We start from the raw sequence: 24,318 nt of genomic DNA, 5'->3' as shown, positions 1-24,318 counted from the left end.
AGGCTGGCCCCCGTGCAAAACAGCGCTGGCTGGCTGGTGATGGCTCCTATAATGAGCAGACACTGCAGCCTCTCATTATGGAAACCAGGAGCACAGTGTGGGATCTACTTTTCATTATCAACACAAAGAAGAAAGAAAGGCAGTGCTGGCTCTGCTGACAGACTCTGCCTGTGCTTTTTATCTGCTTCCTGGGACGCTCACCTGTGTTTGGCACAACCAGGCGTCCTCCGGGGTGACCGAACACGCCGTTGGTCCTCAGCTGCTCTTTGCCGGCGCTGAAGGGCCCGTTGAGGGTGAGCAGGCCCTTCTGGCGTCTGTCCGCGGTGCTGCTGTAGTCCCGGCTCAGGTCCCGCGGGAAGGTCTCTGCTGGGGCTTTGGCGTGGAACTCCGCCCGCTCGGCCACACCTAGTGAAACCATAAAGGAGCTCTGAACTTTGACCTTGATGTCTGGCAGGGGGTCAAAGAGCTCTTTGTCTGTGCTGTCCTGGAAGCAGAGGGGGGTGCTGTATGTCCGTCCCACTGTTAGGTCAGGCTGCATGGAGGAGTTGAGAAGCAGCGGGTTGCCTACAGAGATGGAGAGATAGCACAGCCACACGGTCACCTAACAGCTCTGCTCGCACGGGACTCGCATTGTGTAGGGAACTTGAAGCTCTGTGTATCCTGTACAGCACTCACATGGCATAATGAAATTCACTGGCACCTAAATAAGGTCAAGATACTACGTTTTATTCTGTGTAATTTCTTGATATAGTAAAGTAAAAGTTGACATTTTAAAAGCTAAGAAGCTGGACTCTGCCTCGTTCTGCTTGGATTAAATATTATCATATCAATATAAATCAATAAAATCATGTTTATTCTCCAGTATGAATACAAATGTCTGGATTTCCTGGGGTAACATTAATCCAGTTGAAACAAGGTTTAAGAGGCACCTCTCTGGAAATTTCCTGCCTCTCACCAGTGAAGCTCCAGCATCAATTAAAACAACATGTCCGGGCAGGCGACCAGAGGTAAAGGGGGCACAACCTGGACACAAGGTCCGGGGCTCGGAGCCACGGTCAGAGCGTTGGATTTAATTACCACGCACACCCACAGCTTGATCTCCATAATCCATCTGCTGGAGTCAGCTCCTCTCTACACCCCTGTCGTCCTCCTGAAGGACAGGAGGGAGGGCCAGGAGGGGTGGAGGTGACTGCTCTGTAAAGGAGTCCTTCAGCTCGCAGTGTGGACCCAACAGCCTGAGGTGGGGGGTCTTCATCTGCAGCCATTAGAAGTGACGAAACTGCCAAAAGGAGCGAGGAGCGCGCCGCATCGATCTGGCAGGCACAGACGCGCGATGCCCCCGGACGAGCCGTGCCAAGATAACGATGGAGTCACTGAGTCCTTGCTGCCCAGCTGTTGCCTGGTGAGGGGTGCGAGGCGGGAGGCTAATGGTGTGTTATTTTTAGGGAAATTGTTAATTACCGGGGTCGTAATTTGTGATGAGCATTTAGGGGTGTGCTGCTTCTGACTTGTGCTTCAAAACTCGACTTTCCTGCTTTTTTTGTATTCCAGACAGAATTCTTTACTTATCACAATTCGAAATGACCAGAAAGGGAACAGTGCTGCCTCTCACATTTACATTAAATGACAGCAAATAGGGGCTGTGATTAATCCCAGCTCGTCATTATCGCTTCATCTGTTGATTACTTTCTTGATTAATAAATGAATCATTAAGTTGATGACACCCTTTCACTACAGTTTCATTGTGCAGACGTCTTAACTCAAAGTGCCAGACTGACTGAATCCCTACTTTTAAACACAAAAATGCTCTCCTTATTTACAAAGTGCCATATCATACCACATCACACACTCGGTCCCCAGAGTACAGACACATCTCGTAGGCCGAATAACCATGACGTTGCACAAACACCAGAGTTACTCCCAATTCGACAACTGGCTGTTGATTTATGTCACGGAAATCAGCAAACTAGTTTATTTCTGTTGTCATTTTTAACCGTAATTCTCATCTCATCTCATCTCGTCTTTAGCCTCTTATCCGGGGTCGTGTCGCGGGTCGTTCTTTGGGTCCTGACCCAGCTTTCATGACCACAGGTGAGGGTAGGAACCAGGACTGAGCGGTAGATCCAGAGCTTTGCCTTCCTCAGCTCTCTGTTCATCACAACGGTGCGGTAGAGCGACTGCAGCTCCGCCCCCGCTGCTCCGATTCTCCGGCCAAACTCCCGCTCCATCGTCCCCTCACTTGTGAACATGATCCCGAGGTACGTCAATTTTCATATACTTCCCTTTCCCGGGCCACATTAACCAGCTCTAACTGGGGGATCCTGAGGCGTTCCCAGGCCAGTGTGGAGATCTAATCTCTCTACCTGGTCCTGGGTCTTCCCCCAGGCCTCCTCCTAGCTGGACGTGCCTGGAACACCTCCCTAGGGAGGCGCCCAGGGGGCATCCTCAACCGTAATTGTAACGTCTAAAGATATAAAGTGAAAAAACAGTGGTTGGACTCATCTGACGTTTCCGCTGTGCTTATTCTATGATCTGCGTTGTTTTGTAGGGTCTTTGACAAAGCTAATCTAGCGACACAAACAGCGACATCTCACCGACGGTCAGACTAGCTGCTGGTTTTGGGAGGAGTCATTTTCTTTAGTCTGTAGCTCGACAGGTAAATTAGGTCTCCAACCTAACGTTAGAAAAGGTGTTGTTATAAATGAGACATCAAAGGATCGAGCATGCATTAACGATGAAAGACGTGTTGTGTATGCTAGGACACAAAATAGATGGATTATGTGTAAGACGGAGATTCGTGACACTGGTTGTAAGATTCGAACAACGACGTGTGTGAGCGTGAGCAGCTGGTTGGAAGCGTTTATAGATCCAACAGGGATGGAACGAGCTGCGGCCACATTCAGACACCATGAGCCAGGCCTAGTGGGACACAGTAAGGTCATAATCAAAGGGCCAACTGATTGGCTGAGGGTTTTTATAGACAGTGCATGGCAGCTCGCCTCCAGCCAAACATGGCCGCTAATTGGGTGTGTTTTCGGTGGATGATGTGTAACGGTTGTTATCCTTACCCCCTCCCTTTTCTCGTACACTTGTTTTGGTGCTCATGTTGTTGTGCGCGCTGTCACTTCTGTATGTATGGTGAGGAAATGCGTTTAATGTAAAATAGCAGAGTATTTATTTGGATTTAAAAGAATTGTGTGTGCAGCACGCAGGATTTTTCTACCCAGAACTTAATGTGGAGAACATAGTGATTGAGTCCATGTTGTACGGACACGAGTGTACAGATCAATAAATCAGTGCAGCATGTTTTTCTCCTTATTAACATCACCCTGGTGAACAGCGCCGCAATATGACTGCCAATTACTCTACTTCTACTGCGATGCATTCCAGAAGTATGGAGGCCGTGAAAGAAGAAGAAACAGGAATGCAATTTACTTTCCTTTTGATGTTGCAATGTGCCGTCTGTTACAGTAGTGTCAAATATGATTTCATGTTGATGCCTTACATCATGACTGCACTGTGAGCGATGACAGTTTAGATATCTCTTTTTAGTTCCTATCTGTCAAAGAGGGAGTTAAAACAGTGGAGGTTTATCCTGTGACCCACTCACGAAAGCACTTGTTGCCCTTTTGCGGAGTATTACAGTCTGAGTGTCTGCGGAGACGTTCCCCCTCTTAGATGTAAATACGGCGCCACGTTAGTGATGCTGCTGACAGCGGTTGGTCTGTGGGTGGAGCTCGTCTCGAACAGTTACGCTGCGTTCACTTGTAATGGAAATCTTCTTTGCTTGTTTCTTTTTTTTCTCTCCTTTCACTTTTTCACCTCCACACACACACACACACACACACACACACACACACACACACACACACACACACACACACACACACACACACACACACACACACACACACACACACACACACACACACACACACACACACACACACACACACACACACACACACACACGTATATTTACAGCAGCACAGCATGTTCGATAATTGAAATGAGTCATTTTTACTCTTCATCATTTCAAATACTAACCTCTGAATAAATTGCACATTTTTCACCTGTTCCTTTTTGTCTAATCTTAAAGAAATAACCTCTGCTGACTCTGTTCTGATGAGTCATCTTCATGTTCCCACGATATCAAGATGAGAAAAGCATGAAATTCCCCCCGTTTCAGTTCAGTGCACAGTAGTAATATTGTTGCAGGGACTGAACCTGTGACATCTGTGTTATTGCTCATGTACCGCATGCTCCATTATTGCACCTGCATTACAATGGTACAAACAACGAGCAACAAGGGCTCTGGAATAACAGTTTCAGATTACTGCCTCTCAGATAATGTTCCCTGGAAAATGAAAATATGCATTTTTCATGTCCAGACAGTGACACAGTGACGGTGAGCCTACAGGCAGCACGCACTCCAGCTCTCGGTCGGAGCTGCAGCCCAGTGGACATTACCCTTCTGCAGCTGACATTCGATCACTGCTAAATTTTCTCCCCTCCGGTCGAGTGGAGAGCGATCTGATTATCGCTTGAGTGTGCATCTTTAAGAATGGCGCCGTGAAAATGGAACGGCAGTGGTGAGATGAGGGAAGTTAATGAAATGTACCTCAGGTTGAATACCTTGAGGGATAGGTTTGGAATTGGGCCTCTGATTAAAAATCACTCAGAAGGAGAAGTAATGCAGAGAGACAGGGTCAGGTCCAGAGACTCATTCGGTACTCTGCCTCACAGCCGCTCTGGCAGCAGAGAGCCATCCCAAAGCATTCGAGAACTCCTTCGAGCATGTACCTTTTTCATTTCCTTGGGATTATTAGACACGAAAACACTACTGATTTGCAATTAAACACGCATTTTTCGGTGTCTAATTTCCTGCTATGCTCGTGCAAAGGGTGGATACAGGTGAACAATGCAATCATGGCAGAAGTAGGCTAATGTAAAATGCATCAATAACTTCCTCCGGAGCAAACTGGGGGCTGAGGAAGTGTTCCACATTTCCTGTAGCTTGGCTGATAGAAGGGAAAATGAAAAGGAGTGATTGTGGCCGGTGGAGGGCACAGTAGGCAGGCTGCAGTGAGAGCTGGCCTATTTAAATACGATTGATGACCTGCTGAATGAATACCCAGCTCCTATCACCTCCCAGCCCCCCGCTTTCCACACCACGTACCCTTCCAATCCTGTGATGGGGGAGGGGGGAGGGGGTTCACCTACTCCCCCAGGCCTTGAGGGAGCCGGGGCCACAGCATCGGCTCCGTCAGGACTTCTCACGTTGCTGTCATGGCGGCCAGGATGAATCATCCATCGCCACGAAGGCTATCACTTGCTCTAACCCAGAAATGTCAGTGACAGTAATATGAATGCCTGTAGCGAGGCTGGCCGGGACAGCCGCGCTCACATAACCAACAGAAGTTATAGCTGTGCACAACAAAAATTGAATTGATGTTCACTGTTCCATACCCCTCACATTTATCCATCAGTGGTTTAGGCCGGTGGAATCTGATGGAGGAGATTGGTTGCCTGACAGTCAAATGTGTGGTCCACAGGGAGGGGCTGAATCGGTGTCGGCCTCCGTCAGAGATTGATTCTCTGCTGCTTCACAATAACAGAGAAGCAGGTCTGTCAAAATAGAAGGACGGACCCTTTCGCTGATTATGGAAGTATAAATCCTAGGCATATAGGGAGGCTGCACACCATGCTGCTGGTTGCAACCAAACGCCATCAATCACCGGGGTGGCCCTGTCGCAGAGGTCTTTGATGACGCTGCCTTTTGGCCTTGCGGCTGTCCGCGCATGTCAGCGTGGAGCTGCTGCCACTTTCTCTTACCTTGTCTGGTGGACTTGAAGTTGAATGACTGGAACCCCCCGCTGAGCGCGGAGGAGTCAATGACATCCACGCCGTACTCGCTGTGGTTCTTCCTGTACAGCATAACGGCCACCACGAGGATCGCCACGGCAATGATGCCGGCTCCCAGGCCCGAGTACAGAGCCACGTCATTGGAGCTGTCCATACCTGAAGCACACGGGATACAGGAGAAAGGAACATACCGTAAATTCTCATGTAAAAGTAAATAATAAAGTCTCAAATAATATCCAATTGCTGCCAGCACTTACAAACAGACAAGTCGCTAATAAAGGGTGGGTACAAAAAAACATTTAAGGTGGTGGAATTACCTGTAGCCTAATATCAATGTATCTGGTGGCTCCAGAGAGAGCCGAGCATCTTCAAATACGGCCTACTGGACGTACTGTCCCCATCTTCAAATATGGCCTACTGGGCGTACTGTCCTATCTTCAAATATGGCCTACTGGACGTACTGTCCTATCTTCAAATATGGCCTACTGGACGTACTGTCCTATCTTCATATATGGCCTACTGGACGTACTGTCCCCATCTTCAAATATGGCCTACTGGGCGTACTGTCCTATCTTCATATATGGCCTATTAGACGTACTGTCCCATCTTCAAATATGGCCTACTGGACGTACTATCCCATCTTCAAATATGGTCCTACTGGACGTACTGTCCCATCTTCAAATATGGCCTACTGGACGTACTGTCCCATCTTCAAATATGGCCTACTGGACGTACTGTCCCATCTTCAAATATGACCTACTGGACGTACTGTGCCATCTTCAAATATGGCCTACTGGACGTACTGTCCCATCTTCAAATATGGCCTACTGGACGTACTATCCCATCTTCAAATATGGTCCTACTGGACGTACTGTCCCATCTTCAAATATGGCCTACTGGACGTACTATCCCATCTTCAAATATGGTCCTACTGGACGTACTGTCCCATCTTCAAATATGGCCTACTGGACGTACTATCCCATCTTCAAATATGGTCCTACTGGACGTACTGTCCCATCTTCAAATATGGCCTACTGGACGTACTGTCCCATCTTCAAATATGGCCTACTGGACGTACTGTCCCATCTTCAAATATGACCTACTGGACGTACTGTGCCATCTTCAAATATGGCCTACTGGACGTACTGTCCCATCTTCAAATATGGCCTACTGGACGTACTGTCCCATCTTCAAATATTACCTACTGGACGTACTGTCCCATCTTCAAATATGGCCTACTGGATGTACCTTCCCATCTTCAAACATGGCCTACTGGACTTACTGTCCCATCTTTAAATATGGCCTACTGGACTTACTGTCCCATCTTCAAATATGGCCTACTGGACGTACTGTCCCATCTTCAAATATGGCCTACTGGACTCACTGTCCCATCTTCAAATATGGCCTACTGGATGTACTGTCCCATCTTCAAATATGGCCTACTGGACGTACTGTCCCATCTTCAAAATGGCCTACTGGACGTACTGTCCCATCTTCAAATATGGCCTACTGGACGTACCTTCCCATCTTCAAACATGGCCTACTGGACTTACTGTCCCACCTTCAAATGTGGCCTACAGGACGTACTCTCCCATCTTCAAATATGGCATACTGGACGTACTGTCCCACCTTCAAATGTGGCCTACAGGACGTACTCTCCCATCTTCAAATATGGCATACTGGACGTACTGTCCCACCTTCAAATATGGCCTACAGGACGTACTCTCCCATCTTCAAATATGGCCTACTGGACGTACAGTCCCATCTTCAAATATGGCCTACTTGACGTACTGTCAAATCTTCAAATAAGGCCTACTGGACGTACTGTCCCATCTTCAAACATGGCCTACTGGACGTACTGTCCCATCTTCAAATATGGCCTACTTGACGTACTTTCCCATCCTCAAATATGGCCTACTGGACGTACTGTCCCATCCTCAAATAAGGCCTACTGGACGTACTGTCCCCATCTTCAAATATGGCCTACTGGACGGACTGTCCCATCTTCAAACACGGCCTACTGGACGTACTGTCCCATCTTCAAATATGGCCTACTGGACGAACTGTCCCATCTTCAAATATGGCCTACTGGACGTACTGTCCCATCTTCAAATATGGCCTACTGGACGTACTGTCCCCATCTTCAAATATGGCCTACTGGACGTACTGTCCCATCTTCAAATATGGCCTACTGGACGTACTGTCCCCATCTTCAAATATGGCCTACTGGACGTACTGTCCCATCTTCAAATATGGCCTACTGGACGTACTGTCCTATCTTCAAATATGGCCTACTGGACGTACTGTCCCATCTTCAAATATGGCCTACAGGACGTACTGTCCCATCTTCAAATATGGCCTACTGGACGGACTGTCCCATCTTCAAACATGGCCTACTGGACGTACTGTCCCATCCTCAAATATTGCCTACTGGACGTACTGTCCCATCTTCAAATATGGCCTACTGGACGTACTGTCCCATCTTCAAATATGGCCTACAGGACGTACTGTCCCATCTTCAAATATGGCCTACTGGACGTACTGTCCTATCTTCAAATATGGCCTACTGGACGTACTGTCCCATCTTCAAATATGGCCTACTTGACGTACTGTCCCATCTTCAAATATGGCCTACTGGACGTACTGTCCCATCTTCAAATATGGCCTACTGGACGTACTCTCCCATCTTCAAATATGGCCTACTGGATGTACTGTCCCATCTTCAAATGTGGCCTACTGGACGTACGGTCCCATCTTAAAATATGGCCTACAGGACGTACTGTCCCATCTTCAAATATGGCCTACTGGACGTACTGTCCCCATCTTCAAATATGGCCTACTGGACGTACTGTCCCATCGTCAAATATGGCCTACAGGACGTACTGTCCCATCTTCAAATATGGCCTACTTGACGTACTGTCCCATCTTAAAATAAGGCCTACTGGACGTACTGTCCCATCTTCAAACATGGCCTACCGGACGTACTTTCCCATCCTCAAATATGGCCTACTGGACGTACTGTCCCATCTTCAAATATGGCCTACTGGACGTACTGTTCCATCTTCAAATATGGCCTACTGGACGTACTGTCCCATCTTCATATATGGCCTATTGGACGTACTGTCCCATCGTCAAATATGGCCTACTGGACGTACTGTCCCATCTTCAAATATGGCCTACTGGACGTACTTTCCCATCTTCAAATATGGTCCTACTAGACGTACTGTCCCATCTTCAAATATGGCCTACTGGACGTACTGTCCCATCTTCAAATATGGCCTACTGGACGTACTTTCCCATCTTCAAATATGGCCTACTGGACGAACTGTCCCTTTATCAGGCTTAGCACCACCCAAGACAACGTTGATTGGTTCAAACTAGGGCCGTCAAACCATGAAAAACATTAATTAAATTAATTTCATGCTTTGTGATTAATTCATCTTCATTAATCACATGTATGAGTATTTGCCGTGACAGGCATCGAATGGATTTTGGTAGATGAGTGATTCGATTAATACCCATTATCAGGGCTGTTGCTGGATATTCAACTCCCTTTCAGCTCCGTGTGAGAGTCTTGCAAGTCGCTATGCTAATTTAAACAGCGTAAACACTGGAACACAGCAGCGCTCTGCCATCCAGAGAACAGAGATATGTGAAGTTATAACGAGCAGTCTGACGTGTAGAGGTGTGGATTTCAATGGAGAGTGGACTGGTGGCTGGAGAGGTGCCAGTTCATCTCCTGGGCACTGCAGAGGTGCTGTTGAGCAAGGCACCGAACCCCCAACTGCTCGGGGCGCCGGTCACTGGCAGCCCCCTGGCTCTAACATCTCTCCCTTGGTTGCATGTATATAAGTCCTGTGTGTGTGTGTGTGTGTGTATTTCGGGCCTGTGTGTGTGTGACATAAAAAATAATAGAGTGAAAATTGAATTTCCCCATTCGCGGGACTAATAAAGGAATTCTTCTTCTTCTTCTTCTTCTTTAAAAAGATACTTTGGAGGGTTGTATGTTTAGTAAAGTATGATGTCTAGGGGCATCAGCCAACGCGATACATCTGGTAATCTTTTTGACGCATTTATTTTTTTGACACGTTATTTTCTCTGTAAATAATCTTTTTTTTTTTTTTTAACTCACGTGATTTTGTCAGCCCTAGTCTAAAGGTCCAGTGTGTAATGTTTTACATGTATTAATCATTGTTTATTGTCAATGGGTGGACGGGTTGTTACACAACTTACAACACAACCGAACTGTGGACCAACTTTGATGTAAAGGTTTTGGGACAGAGGCTCCAAAGGATGTGGTGCTCCCGAGTCACTTCTCTTCAGCGCGCCTACAGCCGACAGTGATAGCTAAATGTCCACGTTACGATACTAAATCCTAGAGGGAACCCTGACATGTCAGTTAGTTGGTAATGTTAGCTTGCTTGCCAAAACAGCTAAATCGCTAGCTAGCTGACCTAAATAATGCCTTCAGCGGATAATGGCAGCTAATTCATCCAGATCCCTGGTGCTGATCTGGCTGGCTTGCAGCTTGTTGCGTTAAGACCCAGAAACATTGAGGAGGAGACGGAAGAGAAGCAGCGGAGAAAATAATGCTATTATTTAGACATTTAAGGTCAAACACAGGCGAGAGATGCATCGTGTTTCTCTGTCTCCAGGATGGAAATGAAAACTAAAAGAATGGAGAGTGGTGAGACGGAGCAGACCATCTGTCTCATCGCTCTATGCTACAACATTATGCACCACAGATAGGCATAAATGAACATGTCCAGCCGTTACTCTAAACTGTTACACATCACATTCAAGCTGCTTACATGGAGGGTGATTAGCCTAAGTGCCTTTAGACGCACCGGTCTATATCCAATAGCTATGATGGATATCTCACAGTGCAGGCAGTCAGAGCTCACGCGGTGTAACTGGTGGTCACCAGTTTTCCAAATGACCAATCAGAGGAAAATTAATTTGGAGTATTCCTAACAGGGTTATCGCTCTCCAGATATACCCGTTCAATTCGCTTCTTTCTTCCTTTATATTTGCGTTTGAACATGTACAGCAACATGAAATAGAATGAATGATGAACCTACACACAAACTCAACGAATACATTTCTCAGAAATAACACAAATTAAATGGTAAATGTTCAAAACAGAGTAGGAGGTAGTATATGATTTACAGACCAAGCATTTTCTACATATGGTCTTGACTGTCCCATTCAACCATCCAAGCACTTCCCTTAACTCTGAGGGCGCACTCACAAAGCCTAGTGCGTTTAAGCAGTGTGAGTGCAACCGCTCTGCGCATAACTGCGGAGAGGTGGGCTTTTGTAGAGCCCGTTTGCACATGTACGAGCACGAGCGTGCACACGTGTACGAGCACGAGCACGAGGCCTACGGCGGTAGCGGTTTGTGCACCTGTTCGGACATAGAAAATAGGAGGGACCATGCGCGGACATTTAACAACAACAACAATGGCGGCGAAAGGTTCACGTTGGTGTGATGCGGAGGTGGAGTGTTTACTGCAGATTTTGGTCGATGAAAATATTCAAAAACAGTCGACAAGACGCACAAAAACTCTGAGGTCTACGGAAAGATCTGGAAACAAAGCCACACACATGCGATCAATGCGTGTGACGTGTTACGCCGTGATGACGTATGGACAGCAAGAAGCATTTGCGCGAGACCCAGGTAGTGTGAGTACAAACGGGCCTGGGGGGCGGGGGGAAAGGGAGGGGGAACAAGGACCCTAAAGCCCGGGTTGCGGTGCGGAAGGACAGTGTGAGTGCGCCCTGAGAAGAAGGCTGTAGGCACGACGTTAACACTAATGTGGCAGGCTAATAAAAGCACTCAACCTAGCACCTGACAATCCCTTAGCCGGGTAAACTCCGGCAAGTGATTGAAAGCCTCCGCAGGAATGTGAGGACAGCGCCGTAGATTAGCTCATTTGCAATGATTACAACCCATTAATCCTCCACAACATAGCACATGTTCACATGTCACAACCGATTCATCTCCCGGCTCAAAGCAAAAGCACAGCTGTGATGTAACGCTTTTCGTGAAAGTGAGCCGCTGAATAATGATACGGATGCGTCTTTGGCACTGCTGGGTGTAACAGGAGTTGGAAGTGAACTAAATGGTGGTATTTCATGATGTTCCTGTTTCCACAGTGTGTACTATCGACCGCCACCCCTGTTTCTAACTTTAAACTTTGAATATGTCCTCTCTTCCCCCCCAGAATTCGTGGCGTTACATATTAGTGACAGTCGTCGCGGCAGGGGGTTGAAGATGAAAGAAATCCATAGAGGAAGACTCACTTTGAGGTTTAACATCATGTAGCAGCTTTCGATCTGCAAAGACAGAGAGATAGAGTGAGACAAAGAGGAGAGAAAGTGGTGATTACAGTCTGTGAGCCTCTGTGAAGTGACTAACAAGCGTGGTCTCAGATCCAACACCCTGAGAAGTGAGAGGCTTTTCTGCTGACTGTGCTCATTGGCGATATATTGTATCTGATAATGGCCGGACAGGCATCATTACTGTCTTCATATCACCATAAATAAAAGGTGGTGAGGTGCAAACTGCTCAAAGGCTCGGCAATACCTCTGAGTGGGCTAATAATCTCCTAACACGTCCGAACCACACGACTGATTTATCTAGGAGGGATGAAGTCACTCACTCTTCACTTTCTCCAAATGCATATTATAGAAAACCAAAATGAATGATGGAACCACGAGCACATTTTTATGGGGCTGAACCATTTTGGGAAAGGAAATTATGTCCCGACCAATATGGGGACTGTAACTGAAACTGTGGTTATATTCTGTAACATAAGCTCCTTATATTGTGTGTGGTAAAAAAAAACATACAGTTGTGCCAATGAATAAGAAATATATATTTATAATCAGCTAAACTGGCGTTGTAAGTTCTGTTTTGTGCATTAATGCAACAACAAGCCTGTGAATGTTTTCATTCGTCCAGGTCATCGTTAAAAAAGTCAAAAGCAACTGGACTTGGTTATTTGTCTAGGAAGACGTTTCACCTCTCATCCAAGAGGCTTCATCAGTGTATGTACGCATCTGACCAGGACCAGGACCAGGACCAGGACCAGGACAAGGACCAGGACCAGGCTATAACCAAATAACTGGTGTAAGAACTGCTTCTGCTGTTATAGAAATCCTCTGTTGACTAAAGTCCTTGCAGGGTTTTTTAAAAAGTCTACGACATTCTCAAAGCAATTTCAGTCCAAAGCAACTTGACTTGGTTATTTGTCCAGGAAGACGTTTCACCTCTCATCCAAGGGGCTTCATCAGTTCATGTACGCATCTGACCAGGACCAGGACCAGGACCAGGACCAGGACCAGGCTGGGACTGGTCCAACTATCTGGTGTGGAGATCCAGGTATTTAACCTCTCACAAGGCCAATGATGTCACTGGAACCCTTTGTGCGCCAAGTGAAAGGTTAAATACCTGGATCTCACACCAGTTAGTTGGTCCAGTCCCAGCCTGGTCCTGGTCCTGGTCCAGTCCCAGCCTGGTCAGATGCGTACATGAACTGATAAAGCCTCTTGGATGAGAGGTGAAACGTCTTCCTAGACAAAGTCCAGTTGCTTTTGACTGAAATTGCTTTTGCGGATAATGCAACAACACATATGACACAGCTTAGCTTACAGGCTGTAGCATGTAGCTAATATTACCTTAGCATTAGCCTGCAGCTGCTCTTTTCCAGACACCATGACCTCTGCTGGAGTTGGCGATGACAGAGAAACAACAGAACTGTTAAATCTTACTGCTTCCCTGAAGTCACCAGTAAAGCCCGTGGGCTCTGACCCGCATCAGTGTCTGGCTTCAGCCACCAAAGTCACTTCCGGTGCAGCAAAATAAGTCATGCACTACATGTATGGATTTCACGTTCCTCTATGTAGCACACAGAGGAAGACTATCACTACTAAATTTCAACATGTTTATTTATTCTGTTTAGACATGAACCTCGTCCTTAGCACCTGCTTCAGACATTAACACTCCTTTAAAAGGCCGTTATCAGCGGTTATTAGCCACATAGTTATGGGTTAGACCATTCCTGCTCCACCTACCAGCAGCTTCAGAAGGCTGTTATCAATTATTCACATGATAACCGCCGCTCGGTGTCACTTTTTAATAGTCTGAATTCAAACAAAACAGATGTTACGTGCTCAGGTCTAGGCCATAAACTACGTGGTCATGTTTAGGCAGTAAAATATGTAGTTTGGATTCAAATACCAAAGAACCATAGCAAGAAAGTTCACATAAAAAGCCGTCATCTCACACTGGACGCAAACTCCAGTGTCCCGTGTGAAGTCCTGTGTATGTCTGACTCAACCACCACACCAACCTGTTGATTCTTTATTATTTCCTACCGTGATACATCATCACACAGCGATGTGGTCAAGCCATTTACGGCTACGCTTATGGCTGATCCAGCAATTACAATATATGGTAACAGCCTTCTGAGGCAACTAGCAGGTAAAGTCGGGTCATACCGCCTCATATCTTATGTAGTGATACATTAACACCCATTCAGTCAACTAACAAAGGGCGAATGGTCTGGCCTAAGTTTACGCATATTCAACTCTGGGCTGGGTCAATGTGCACATCCTACGTAAGTAGCTAAATTGGCAAAAAGAAGTTCACTTCAGCGGAAGTATGAGTATGATTTATATATATATATATATATATATATATATATATATATATATATATATATATATATATATATATAGAGGTAGGTATTCCAGGCACGTCCAGCTGGGAGGAGGCCTCGGGGAAGACCAAGGACCAGGTGGAGAGATTAGATCTCCACACTGGCCTGGGAACGCCTCAGGATCCCCCAGTTAGAGCTGGTTAATGTGGCCCTGGAAAGGGAAGTTTGGGGTCCCTGCTGGAGCTGCTGACCCCGCGACCCGACCCCGGATAAGAGGCTGATGATGAGATGAGATGAGATACAGTCTATATAAATATAATTGTGTTTATATATCTATGAGTGCCAATCTCAGGCATGACAAATTAACAACCTGCACTTGTCGCTGGTACTGAAGTATATATATATATATATATATATTTAGTATACAGTTTATAGCGTATATATGCACTGTGCGCAGGTTGTTAATTTTTTAGTGTGAATAAATTCTGATATTGTGAAACCTTAATATGGATACAGATGGAGCCTTCTGCCCATAATTACGTTCTCCTATTATGCGTTTCTGCACGTTTTCTGAAAGCTTATGGATAAGACCAGAATGGAGCAGTAAAACCAGGAATTGTGAGGGTTGTGGAGCCCATTTCAAATGAGACATGAATAGGACATGACTAAAAACAAAATGTAAAAGGTGAAACTGAACTGCAATGTATTTTATCGATCAATGCCGCTAACGCTGCCTCTGTTGCCTCCACTACTTATGCTTTGCCTCTTTTTTTAAGACACTTTTACAACCTCCTTTTATAACAACCTCCTGCACCGTTGGCATGTTTATTGGGCTTACAAACTTTTGACCCGGAGCTGCTCTGGTGGATGCATTGCTTAACGTCCATGCCAAGGTAAAAGACGTGTATGTATGTGGGCAGTTACGTTATTTCGTTAAATAATTAAAATATCTACTTTTGTACATGAAGTGAGCATAAACTGCTAAACTGCACGCTGCGTATTGTTGTATATTGTATAAACCTACGCTTAACCACAATGTCTGTTGCACTCTGTCACACTTGCTTGATTTATCTGATGTTAGCTTTACTTTGATTTGATTTATGTTTTTATGCTTATTGTCACTCTGACCCTTTCCCACCTTTGTATTGAAACTGTTGCACAATAATTTCCTTTGGGATAAATAAAGCTTCTTGAATCTTGAGTTGAATAAATGAGCCTCGACAATGTTACTGTTAGAAGCGCTACGCTTAAGATGCTAAGCTAACATACTCACTGACTGGACAAGCTAGTTCATTGATTCAGAGCCTTTCAGTGATGAATGTAAGGCCATTATATGATACTGTATGGTACTTTAGATGGGAGAGAACTGTTCACTACCCTCCAGCTGTCTCATGCTCAACAGCTGTGTACATTTGCTGGGATTTGTTGCCCAAATAGAAAGAAACTCTTATTGAGCCTTACAGCTTGCTGTTCGGGTGGAGTTAGTGACGTAGAAATATGCATCGTAGTGAATGTATCAAGATAAACATGGGGGAAGGTTTGAGTTTGCATTAACTAGCCTGCTCATCATCTCTGCTTGACACCAGCGAATCAATGCTTCATTAGCCACTACTAGCTTAACACATGTCATGTTCCGGGTAAAGTTGGCGACAAGTTTAAACGAGGAAGAAGAGTGTGTGGAATAACAAAGAAGTCATTTTTAAATCCATCATTATCCATCATGAGTCTGGAAGTTCAATGCTAAATTGTTGGGGTGCACTTGAGGGTCAACTGGGTTGAAGCCGCCCTATAGGCTGATGTTTAATGAAAATGGTTGTATGTTTAGTTTCATTCATGGAAGTTTTGCAAACATTGGGGGAAAAGATAAAGTGGACTTGTTCAGATGGTTTTAGTGACATAGAAATATGCATCGTAGTGAATGTATCAAGATAAACATGGGGGAAGGTTTGAGTTTGCATTAACTGAGGACGGGGAAATTAGAACAGTTACTTTGATAAAGACAGAAAAGGGCAGGCAAACGGAAAAGCCATTTTAAGTGTTCACATAAAAGAGCCTTGTCTTTGTTGCATTAAGACCCAGAAACATTGAGGAGGAGACGGAAGAGAAGCAGCGGAGAATATAATGCTATTATTTAGACATTTAAGGTCAAACACAGGCGAGAGATGCATCGTATTTCTCTGGCTCCAGGATGGAAATGAAAACTAAAAGAATGGAGAGTGGTGAGATGGAGCAGACCATCTGTCTCATCGCTCTATGCTACAACATTATGCACCACAGATAGGCAAGCCTTACAGCTTGTTTAAATATGAACGTATGCTCTAAATAAAATTGCGCCCCTCGTGATTTTTAAGATTTCACTCCTTGAAATCACAGTTATGAAATAAAAATGACTTGTTCAGCCGTCTCATCTCATCTCATCTTCAGCCTCTTATCCGGGGTCGGGTCTCGGGGGCAGCAGCTTTAGCAGGGGACCCCAAACTTCCCTTTCCCGGGCCACATTAACCAGCTCTAACTGGGGGATCCTGAGGCGTTCCCAGACCAGTGTGGAGATCTAATCTCTCCATCTGGTCCTGGGTCTTCCCCGAGGCCTCCTCCCAGCTGGACGTGCCTGGAACACCTCCCTAGGGAGGCGCCCAGGGTTCATCCTTACCAGATGATCCTGAACCACCTCAACTGGCTCCTTTCAACGCAAAGGAGCAGCGGCTCTACTCCGAGTTCCTCACGGATGCTGAACTTCTCCCCCTCTCTCTGAGGGAGACTCCAGCCCCCCTCCTGAGGAAACACATTTCAGACGCTTGTACCCGCAACCTCGTTCTTTGGGTCCGGACCCATCGTTCAGCCGTAGTGTAGCTGTTATTCATAATAGTGTTTGCACTTTTTAAGTCACTGCATGTGCATGACCTAAACCGTGCGATGACATTTCATTCCAAACGTCAGCCATCATTCAAGAGTGAATGTCTGCACTTCTTACCCCGTGACAGATTAGATCTCAAATGAGCAGCACAGGGAGAAAGTGTTTCATCATGCACTCTGCTTCTGTGTCAATCCATGCGTGTGAGGATTTGCCATGTTATATATGTGTACATATGATAATGATAGGAAAATGATGAGAGCTATGATGATGATGATGATGATGGTGCCCAACAGGGAGAAAGGCCTTACTTTGGGTACACAGTCCATCTGTGCAGTTCTCAGTGGCCTCGCTGTTCCCTTCGCACATCTTGCCTCGGTGTCTGGGTGCCGGGGAGTTGCATTCCCTGCTACGCTGCTTTTCGCACTGGCTGCTGCATACGGTCCATTCGCTCCACTCATCCCAGCCTCCATCAACTGCAATATGAGGATAAATACAAGTGTGGGTAAAGAGATTAGCAGGTATACAGCATGTGTCTACACACGGACCAAAGAGAAAGACAAGAAGAAATCATTTGAGGCATGCAACACACAGCTGAGTTAAAGGGCATGCTAAAGTAACACAATATGACATTGCAGCTTGATAAACACTCAAATTAGATATCTTAAGAGATGTGTCCACACTTTGATAACTATGCAATTTGCTTTCTTTCACTGATAAATGGATATTGACCTCATGTCTGTATGTTACAGAGCTGTACTCTCTCACTACATTTAGCCACTTTTCAGACCCTCTCTTTATTTCTAAACTGCAGCTCGTGACACATTAAGGGCGCACTCACACTGTCCTTCTGGCCGGGGCCAAAACCGTTTTTTCAGCTAAAGCCTAGTACCTTTAAGCAGTGTGAGTGCACCCGTTCCGCGCATAACTGCGGCCAGCGGAGCCGTTTGCACATGTACGAGCACGAGCATGCGCACGTGTACGAGCACGAGCCCTACGGCAGTAGCGTTATGTCCGCCTGTTCGTACATAGAAAATAGAAGGACGGACCATGCGCGGACATTTAACAACAACAACAATGCCGGTGAAAGGTTCACGTTGGTGTGATGCGGAGGTGGAGTGTTTACTGCAGATTTGGTCGGATGAAAATATTCAAAAACAGTCGTCAAGACGCACAAAAACTCAGAGGTCTACGGAAAGATCTGGAAACAAAGCCACGCATCGCCATGACGTCATCAATGCGTGTGACGTGTTACGGCGTGATGACGTATAGGCAGCAAGAAGCATTGGCCGGCCCTGGCAGTGTGAGTACAAACGGGGCTGGGGCGCGGGGGGAGAGGGAGGGGGGACAAGTACCCTAAAGCCCGGGTCGCGGTGCGGAAGGACAGTGTGAGTACGCCCTTAGTTACTTATTCAGACCCATGCATTCTGCTCAGAGTAATCTGTCTAAGGCTCTTTTTACCAAAAGCACTGGAGGGATCTCTTCCTCTCCTCATGCATTGAGTGCAGGCAGTCATAAACAAGATGATACACAATCGAACAGCCCCGCCCATTCCTATGACAGTTGCTCAGTGGCACAAAATTAAACGGCCGCATCTAAAAAATACCTGCATGATCAACATCTGTTGGAGCGCTCCGCCTAACTTGAATGAGGATTAAATGACTTAATCTTGTGGCTCGACTTTGGAAATGTTAGCGGAAACCGGAGGGTCGCCGGTTTGAGTCCCTGTGTGTACCATGAATGGAGGTGGCTGGAGAGGTGCCAGTTCATCTCCTGGGCACTGCCGAGGTGCTGTTAAACAAGGCACCGAACCCCCAACTGCTCAGGGCGCCGGTCCACTGGCAGCCCCCCTCGCTCTAACATCTCTCCATTAATTGCATGTTTATAGGTCCTGTCTGTGCATGTGTGTGTATATAGGTCCTGTGTGTGTGTGTGTGTGTGTGTGTGTGTGTGTGTGTGCGTGTGTATTTAGGGCCTGTGTGTGTGTAACATGATTATTAATAGAGTGAAAAAAATCGAATTCGAGGAAAACAGTCTGTTTGGGCATCACATGACCTACACAAAAGATGCAATTCCACCATTTGACCACTAAGTCGAATTGGCGAGGCTACACTTCCTGTTGGCCTGGATGGGAAATGGGCCAAACTAAAACCTTAAAGAACACCTAAAATAACTTTTCCCCAAAGACGCTTTCTGTCATGTCAGGTACTTATTATTATGTTGATGTTTGATCAAGTGTTTGTTCAAGTTTGGTTTTAATTAGTTATGAGGTGAAACATCATAATTGACGGCTGTGATTGGTTGGGAGGATGTGTGGTTGTGACCTCAGTTACGTGACTCCACCGTCTGATCACTACTGCACAGTGTGTGGCACCGGAATAACAAGATGGCAGCGTCCGTATTCAGAATTTCTTTGGCTTTACTTTTGTGCAGCAGGAGGAAGTGGAGACGTGTCGGCCATCTTTATATAGAGTCTATGATCCTTACAAAGGTCCTACTTTACTTGACGAAAGAAAGTGCATTTCTCAAACTGTTTATCTGTTTCTTAAGAAAAATATATTCAAATCTAGAACAGGAAGTATTATCCGTTATGCAACTACAGGCTCTTTCTCAGCTTTCATAGCGGTGCTACATCTACACACATCTCATTCATCTTCAACCGCTTGTCCCTGTCAGGGTCGCGGGGGGCTGGAGCCGATCCCAGCTGACATCGGGCGTGAGGCGGGGTCCACACTGGACAGGACGCCAGTCTATCACAGGACACATAGAGACGAACAGAGACGGACAACCATTCACACCTACGGGTGATTTAGAGTCATCAATGAACCGAACACCTGCACGTCTTTGGACTGTGGGAGGAAACCGGAGAACCCGGAGAAAACCCACGCAGACACGGGGACAACATGCAAACTCCACACAGAAGGGCCACAGCCAGGTTTCAAACCAGGAACCCTTTCTCAGTGGGCAAACACACATGTACATAGGGTGATGCGGTGATACAGCTTGGGAGATTTTCTTTCCATTAACCTTGATGCCTGTTTATACAGGTAAAGGGATTTGCTTGCAAGCGCGACAGCCTGGTGCAAATAATAGCTGGGGTTCCTCCGCAGTGCTCTGTCATGTGATCAAGGAAGAGCTCATCATCTTAGCCTGACAAATATTGGGAGACCATATGGCGAGAGAAGATTCTTTGGCAGCAGCTGCGATGCCCATAATTCAGCCCTGTGATGTTTCACAGACCCTACCTACACGCTGCATTTGTTTGCGGTGCCTTCTCAGATACTTGAAATGCAAATGATGTGTTTGTTCGATGCAGAGAGAACGTCGAGAGCTTCTGAGTTTGACCGCAGTCGCTGGTGAGTGCATGCCCATTGTTTCTCCTGACAGTGCCCCCCATGACTTGTTGCTCTTGTTGAATGAGCTCATCTGCCTTCTGGTAAACAATAGACACAGCCTGACAAACTGTAATGACTGCAAAACTCTGAATCACTTTAAAACCTTGTGGATACTTTTTTTTTTTTGCTGCTCACTGCATTTTTTATTTTTCGCAAACTGGCTAGTCACCAGATCCTCATTTACTTGTTTTGGTGACAGTTCTGCAGCGAAGCAAACACTTGTGTGATTTTTGTGCCCTTTTCTTTCATAGTTCAGCCAATTTTACCACTTGAACCCAATTTCAAAAACACCAGAGGGTTTATTTGCTACAAGACGGACTTCTGGTTTCATGAACTCGCTGTAGGTTTAACCCTGATACATATAAGGTTAATAGATAGCCACTCAATGATCATTTATGTAAACAAAATAGAAAATGAAAAGATTGTTACTGTCGCTGTAGATTTAATGCTTGTACCTGTTGTTATGTCTTGGCTTTAAGGGCGCACTCACACTGTGCCTCCGTCCCGTGCCCCGTGCTTTAGGGTCCTTGTCCCCCCCTCCAGGCCCGTTTGTACTCACACTACCTGGGCCTCGGCGAATGCTTCTTGCTGCCTATACGTCATCACGCCGTAACACGTCACACGCATTGATGACGTCATGGCGATGCGTGGCTTTGTTTCCAGATCTTTCCGTAGACCTCAGAGTTTTTGTGCGTCTTGTCGACTGTTTTTGAATCTTTTCATCGACCAAATCTGCAGTAAACACTCCACCTCCGCATCACACCAACGTGAACCTTTCACCGCCATTGTTTGAAATGTCCGCGCATGGTCCCTCCATCTTTTTTCTATGTCCCAACAGGCGCACATAAAGGGACGTCAGAACCGCCGTAGTCCTCGTGCTCGTACACGTGCGCACGTTCGTGCTCGTACATGTGCAAACGTGTTTTACAAAAGCCCACCTCTCTCAAACGGGCCGTGGACAGTTGCACTCACTGGTCAAATGAACTAGACTTTACCTGTGGAACCTGTTTGGTCGCCCTAAGAGACACTCCCACACTCCCACATAACCCTACGCTAATCTCCACGCCTGATGTATGGTGTGAATGTAGCCAAGCACATCTGGTACTGACGCCGGAGGTCAAGCTATTGGCCCGTTCCTAACAGGCATGTTTTGAAACGGCACTGCACTTGTATTAAAGTACACTACCCTAGTGAGTCCTTACTTTGTATGGATGGGATTTCAGAATCGATGAAGATTCTGTAATCACATGTACTATTATTAAATCAGGGGTTGACTGTGGCTCAGTGGAAGATTGGGTCGTCGTCCATTCGAGAGATTGGCGGTTCGGTCCCCACATTTGGTCCACATGGCGAAGTGTCCTTGGGCAAGACGCTGAACCCCGAATTACTCCCCGTGCTGCGCATTGGTGTGTAAATGTGGTGTGAATGGTTACATTAGATGGTATGCAGATGTCATCAGTGTGAATGTCTGTGTTAAAGGGTGAATGTGACAAGTAGTGTGAAAGCACCTTGAGTAGTCAGAAGACTAGAAAGGCGCTTTATAAGAACAAGTCCATTTACCATTCATGTATGTATCGTTTGGAGTGACAGTGAGTGGAGTGGGACCAAAAAACATTGTGAGGTACATTTAAAAAGTAGCTGTAAAGTCCCATAATTCTCTTCATATAACTGCACCTGCCAGTACAAGAGATGATGGCAGCTGAGGCATTAGGGAGCCTGAGATCACTTAACCCACCTAATTAGGTGAAGATGTCACAAATACACAGTGTGGAAACATGGTTCACAATCTGCACTGACTTGGGCTTCATTTCTATCAGCATTCTCCTCTCTCCTTGCTGCTCCTTGTGCCTCGTCATGCAGCCTCTGAACTAATCCGTCCTCCTCGCTCTCCCCGCACTCAGACAATCATGAAGACAAGTTTCAGGGCCGGCGTGTCAGAACTGGATGGGCTTGTCAGTCAGCAGCTCAGGCAGCTGGGTTCATCACAGCCTACGCTTCCCTCCTGTCGGCTTGTTCCCGCAAAGAGGCTTACGAGGTAACACATCCAAACTCAAACGACCCATCAACGACAAATTTCTCCTCACAGCCCCGACTATCGCCAAGAGAACTATCCTTAAGAACTGGAAATTAAACCCAACACAAACATCGTACAATGGAAACATTTTCACGTCTGTATGGCACTCACCTGTCCCCATAAACACACTGTAACAGACCCCCCCCCCTCCACCTGGTCCCCATTCATCACCTTTTCACAATCCTGATCCTAAACTGTGTCACACCGTCTTATAAAGATGCAAATACATACAAACGTTAAATCTAACCATCATTATTGTTACTATATTGCCTGACAGAGTGTAACGTTGGTAGGACTCCCATGCAGAGAGTCTTTTATATGTGTTGCCCCTCCCCTGTGGAGTGTCCGGTGAATGTGGGTGGAGTTTTCCCGCGAGGACATTAATGGTCCCCGTCAAAAGTCATACCACCTGCACCTGTGTGTGTGTGTGTCTGTGTCTGTGTGTGTGTGTCTGTGTCTGTGTGTGTGTGTGAGTGTGTCTGTGTGTCTGTGTCTGTGTGTGAGTGTGTCTGTGTGTCTGTGTGTGAGTGCGTGAGTGGATTTGTCTTGCAAGAACATAAATGGTTTCAACACCTGCGTGTGTGTGTGTGTGTCTGTCTGTGTGTGTGTGTGTGTGTGTGTTTGTGTGTGTCTGTCTGTCTGTGTGTGTGTGTGTGTCTGTGTGTGAGTGTGTCTGTGTGTGTGTGTGTGTCTGTCTGTGCTTGAGTGTGTCTGTGTGTCTGTGTGTGAGTGCGTGAGTGGATTTGTCATGCAAGAACATAAATGGTTTCAACTCCTGCGTGTGTGTGTGTGTGTGTCTGTGTCTCTCTCTGTCCATCTGTCCGTCTTTTCTCTCTCTCTCTCTCCTTTTCTCTCTCTCTCTCTCCTTTTCTTCCTCTCTCCGGTGCAGACAGATGTCCGTCCTCCACAGAGCTGGGTCTACGGGGGAATTGTTGGGTCTGTGTAAATCATAAATAAGTCATTGAGTGTGGTCTTTACCTACTCTGTAAAGTGTCCTCAGATAACTTTTGTTATGATTTGGCACTATAAATAAAATTGAATTGAATTGAACTATAAATGCAGTGTTGCTATTATATTACATTATATCATAGTACTCTTACACATGTATACTGCACCTTACTGCCCAAACAAGATCCTCCTTCTCTTTCTTTCTTTCTATAAATAATGTTTTATCCTATTCATTTAGCTGCTTTAATGTCCCGTGACATTTGCTGCGATGACAGTGGACGAGCAGGACTCCACCCATCAGAGCAGCTCTCCAGAATATAACAAAATAAATCACCTTCATAAATTAATTTACAAACTTTTTTCATATGGTGGTATTAGCATTCTTTCTCATATCACCACCTGACTCTGGACCTCTACCAGTTCCACGTCTCTCTCATCCTCTGGCGTTCTCCGTCGCCATGAAACGATACCTGACAGCCTCACAAACGGAACAAATTGGCAGGAGGCAGGCTCGGACGA

At 46.1% G+C, this 24,318-nt stretch overlaps 1 protein-coding gene across 1 annotated transcript in view; it reads right to left on the bottom strand.

The window, feature by feature from the left end:
• Positions 1-24,318, bottom strand: part of unc5db (unc-5 netrin receptor Db) — a gene marked incomplete at its 3' end in the record, with an annotated part of 252,798 nt that overhangs the window by 65,288 nt on the left and 163,192 nt on the right. The window contains exons 7-10 of the mRNA XM_083912274.1: positions 17,694-17,858; positions 12,172-12,204; positions 5,836-6,021; positions 202-564 (exon numbers count right to left, since the gene is read on the bottom strand). Coding sequence (XP_083768400.1) covers positions 202-564; positions 5,836-6,021; positions 12,172-12,204; positions 17,694-17,858 — 747 coding nt within the window. The remainder of the gene's footprint in view (positions 1-201; positions 565-5,835; positions 6,022-12,171; positions 12,205-17,693; positions 17,859-24,318) is intronic.

Source organism: Echiichthys vipera (genome assembly GCF_963691815.1).
Source record: "Echiichthys vipera genome assembly, chromosome: 4".
In the NCBI taxonomy this organism is placed as follows: Eukaryota; Metazoa; Chordata; class Actinopteri; order Perciformes; family Trachinidae; genus Echiichthys; species Echiichthys vipera.
This window is presented reverse-complemented; position numbering and strand designations above follow the sequence as displayed.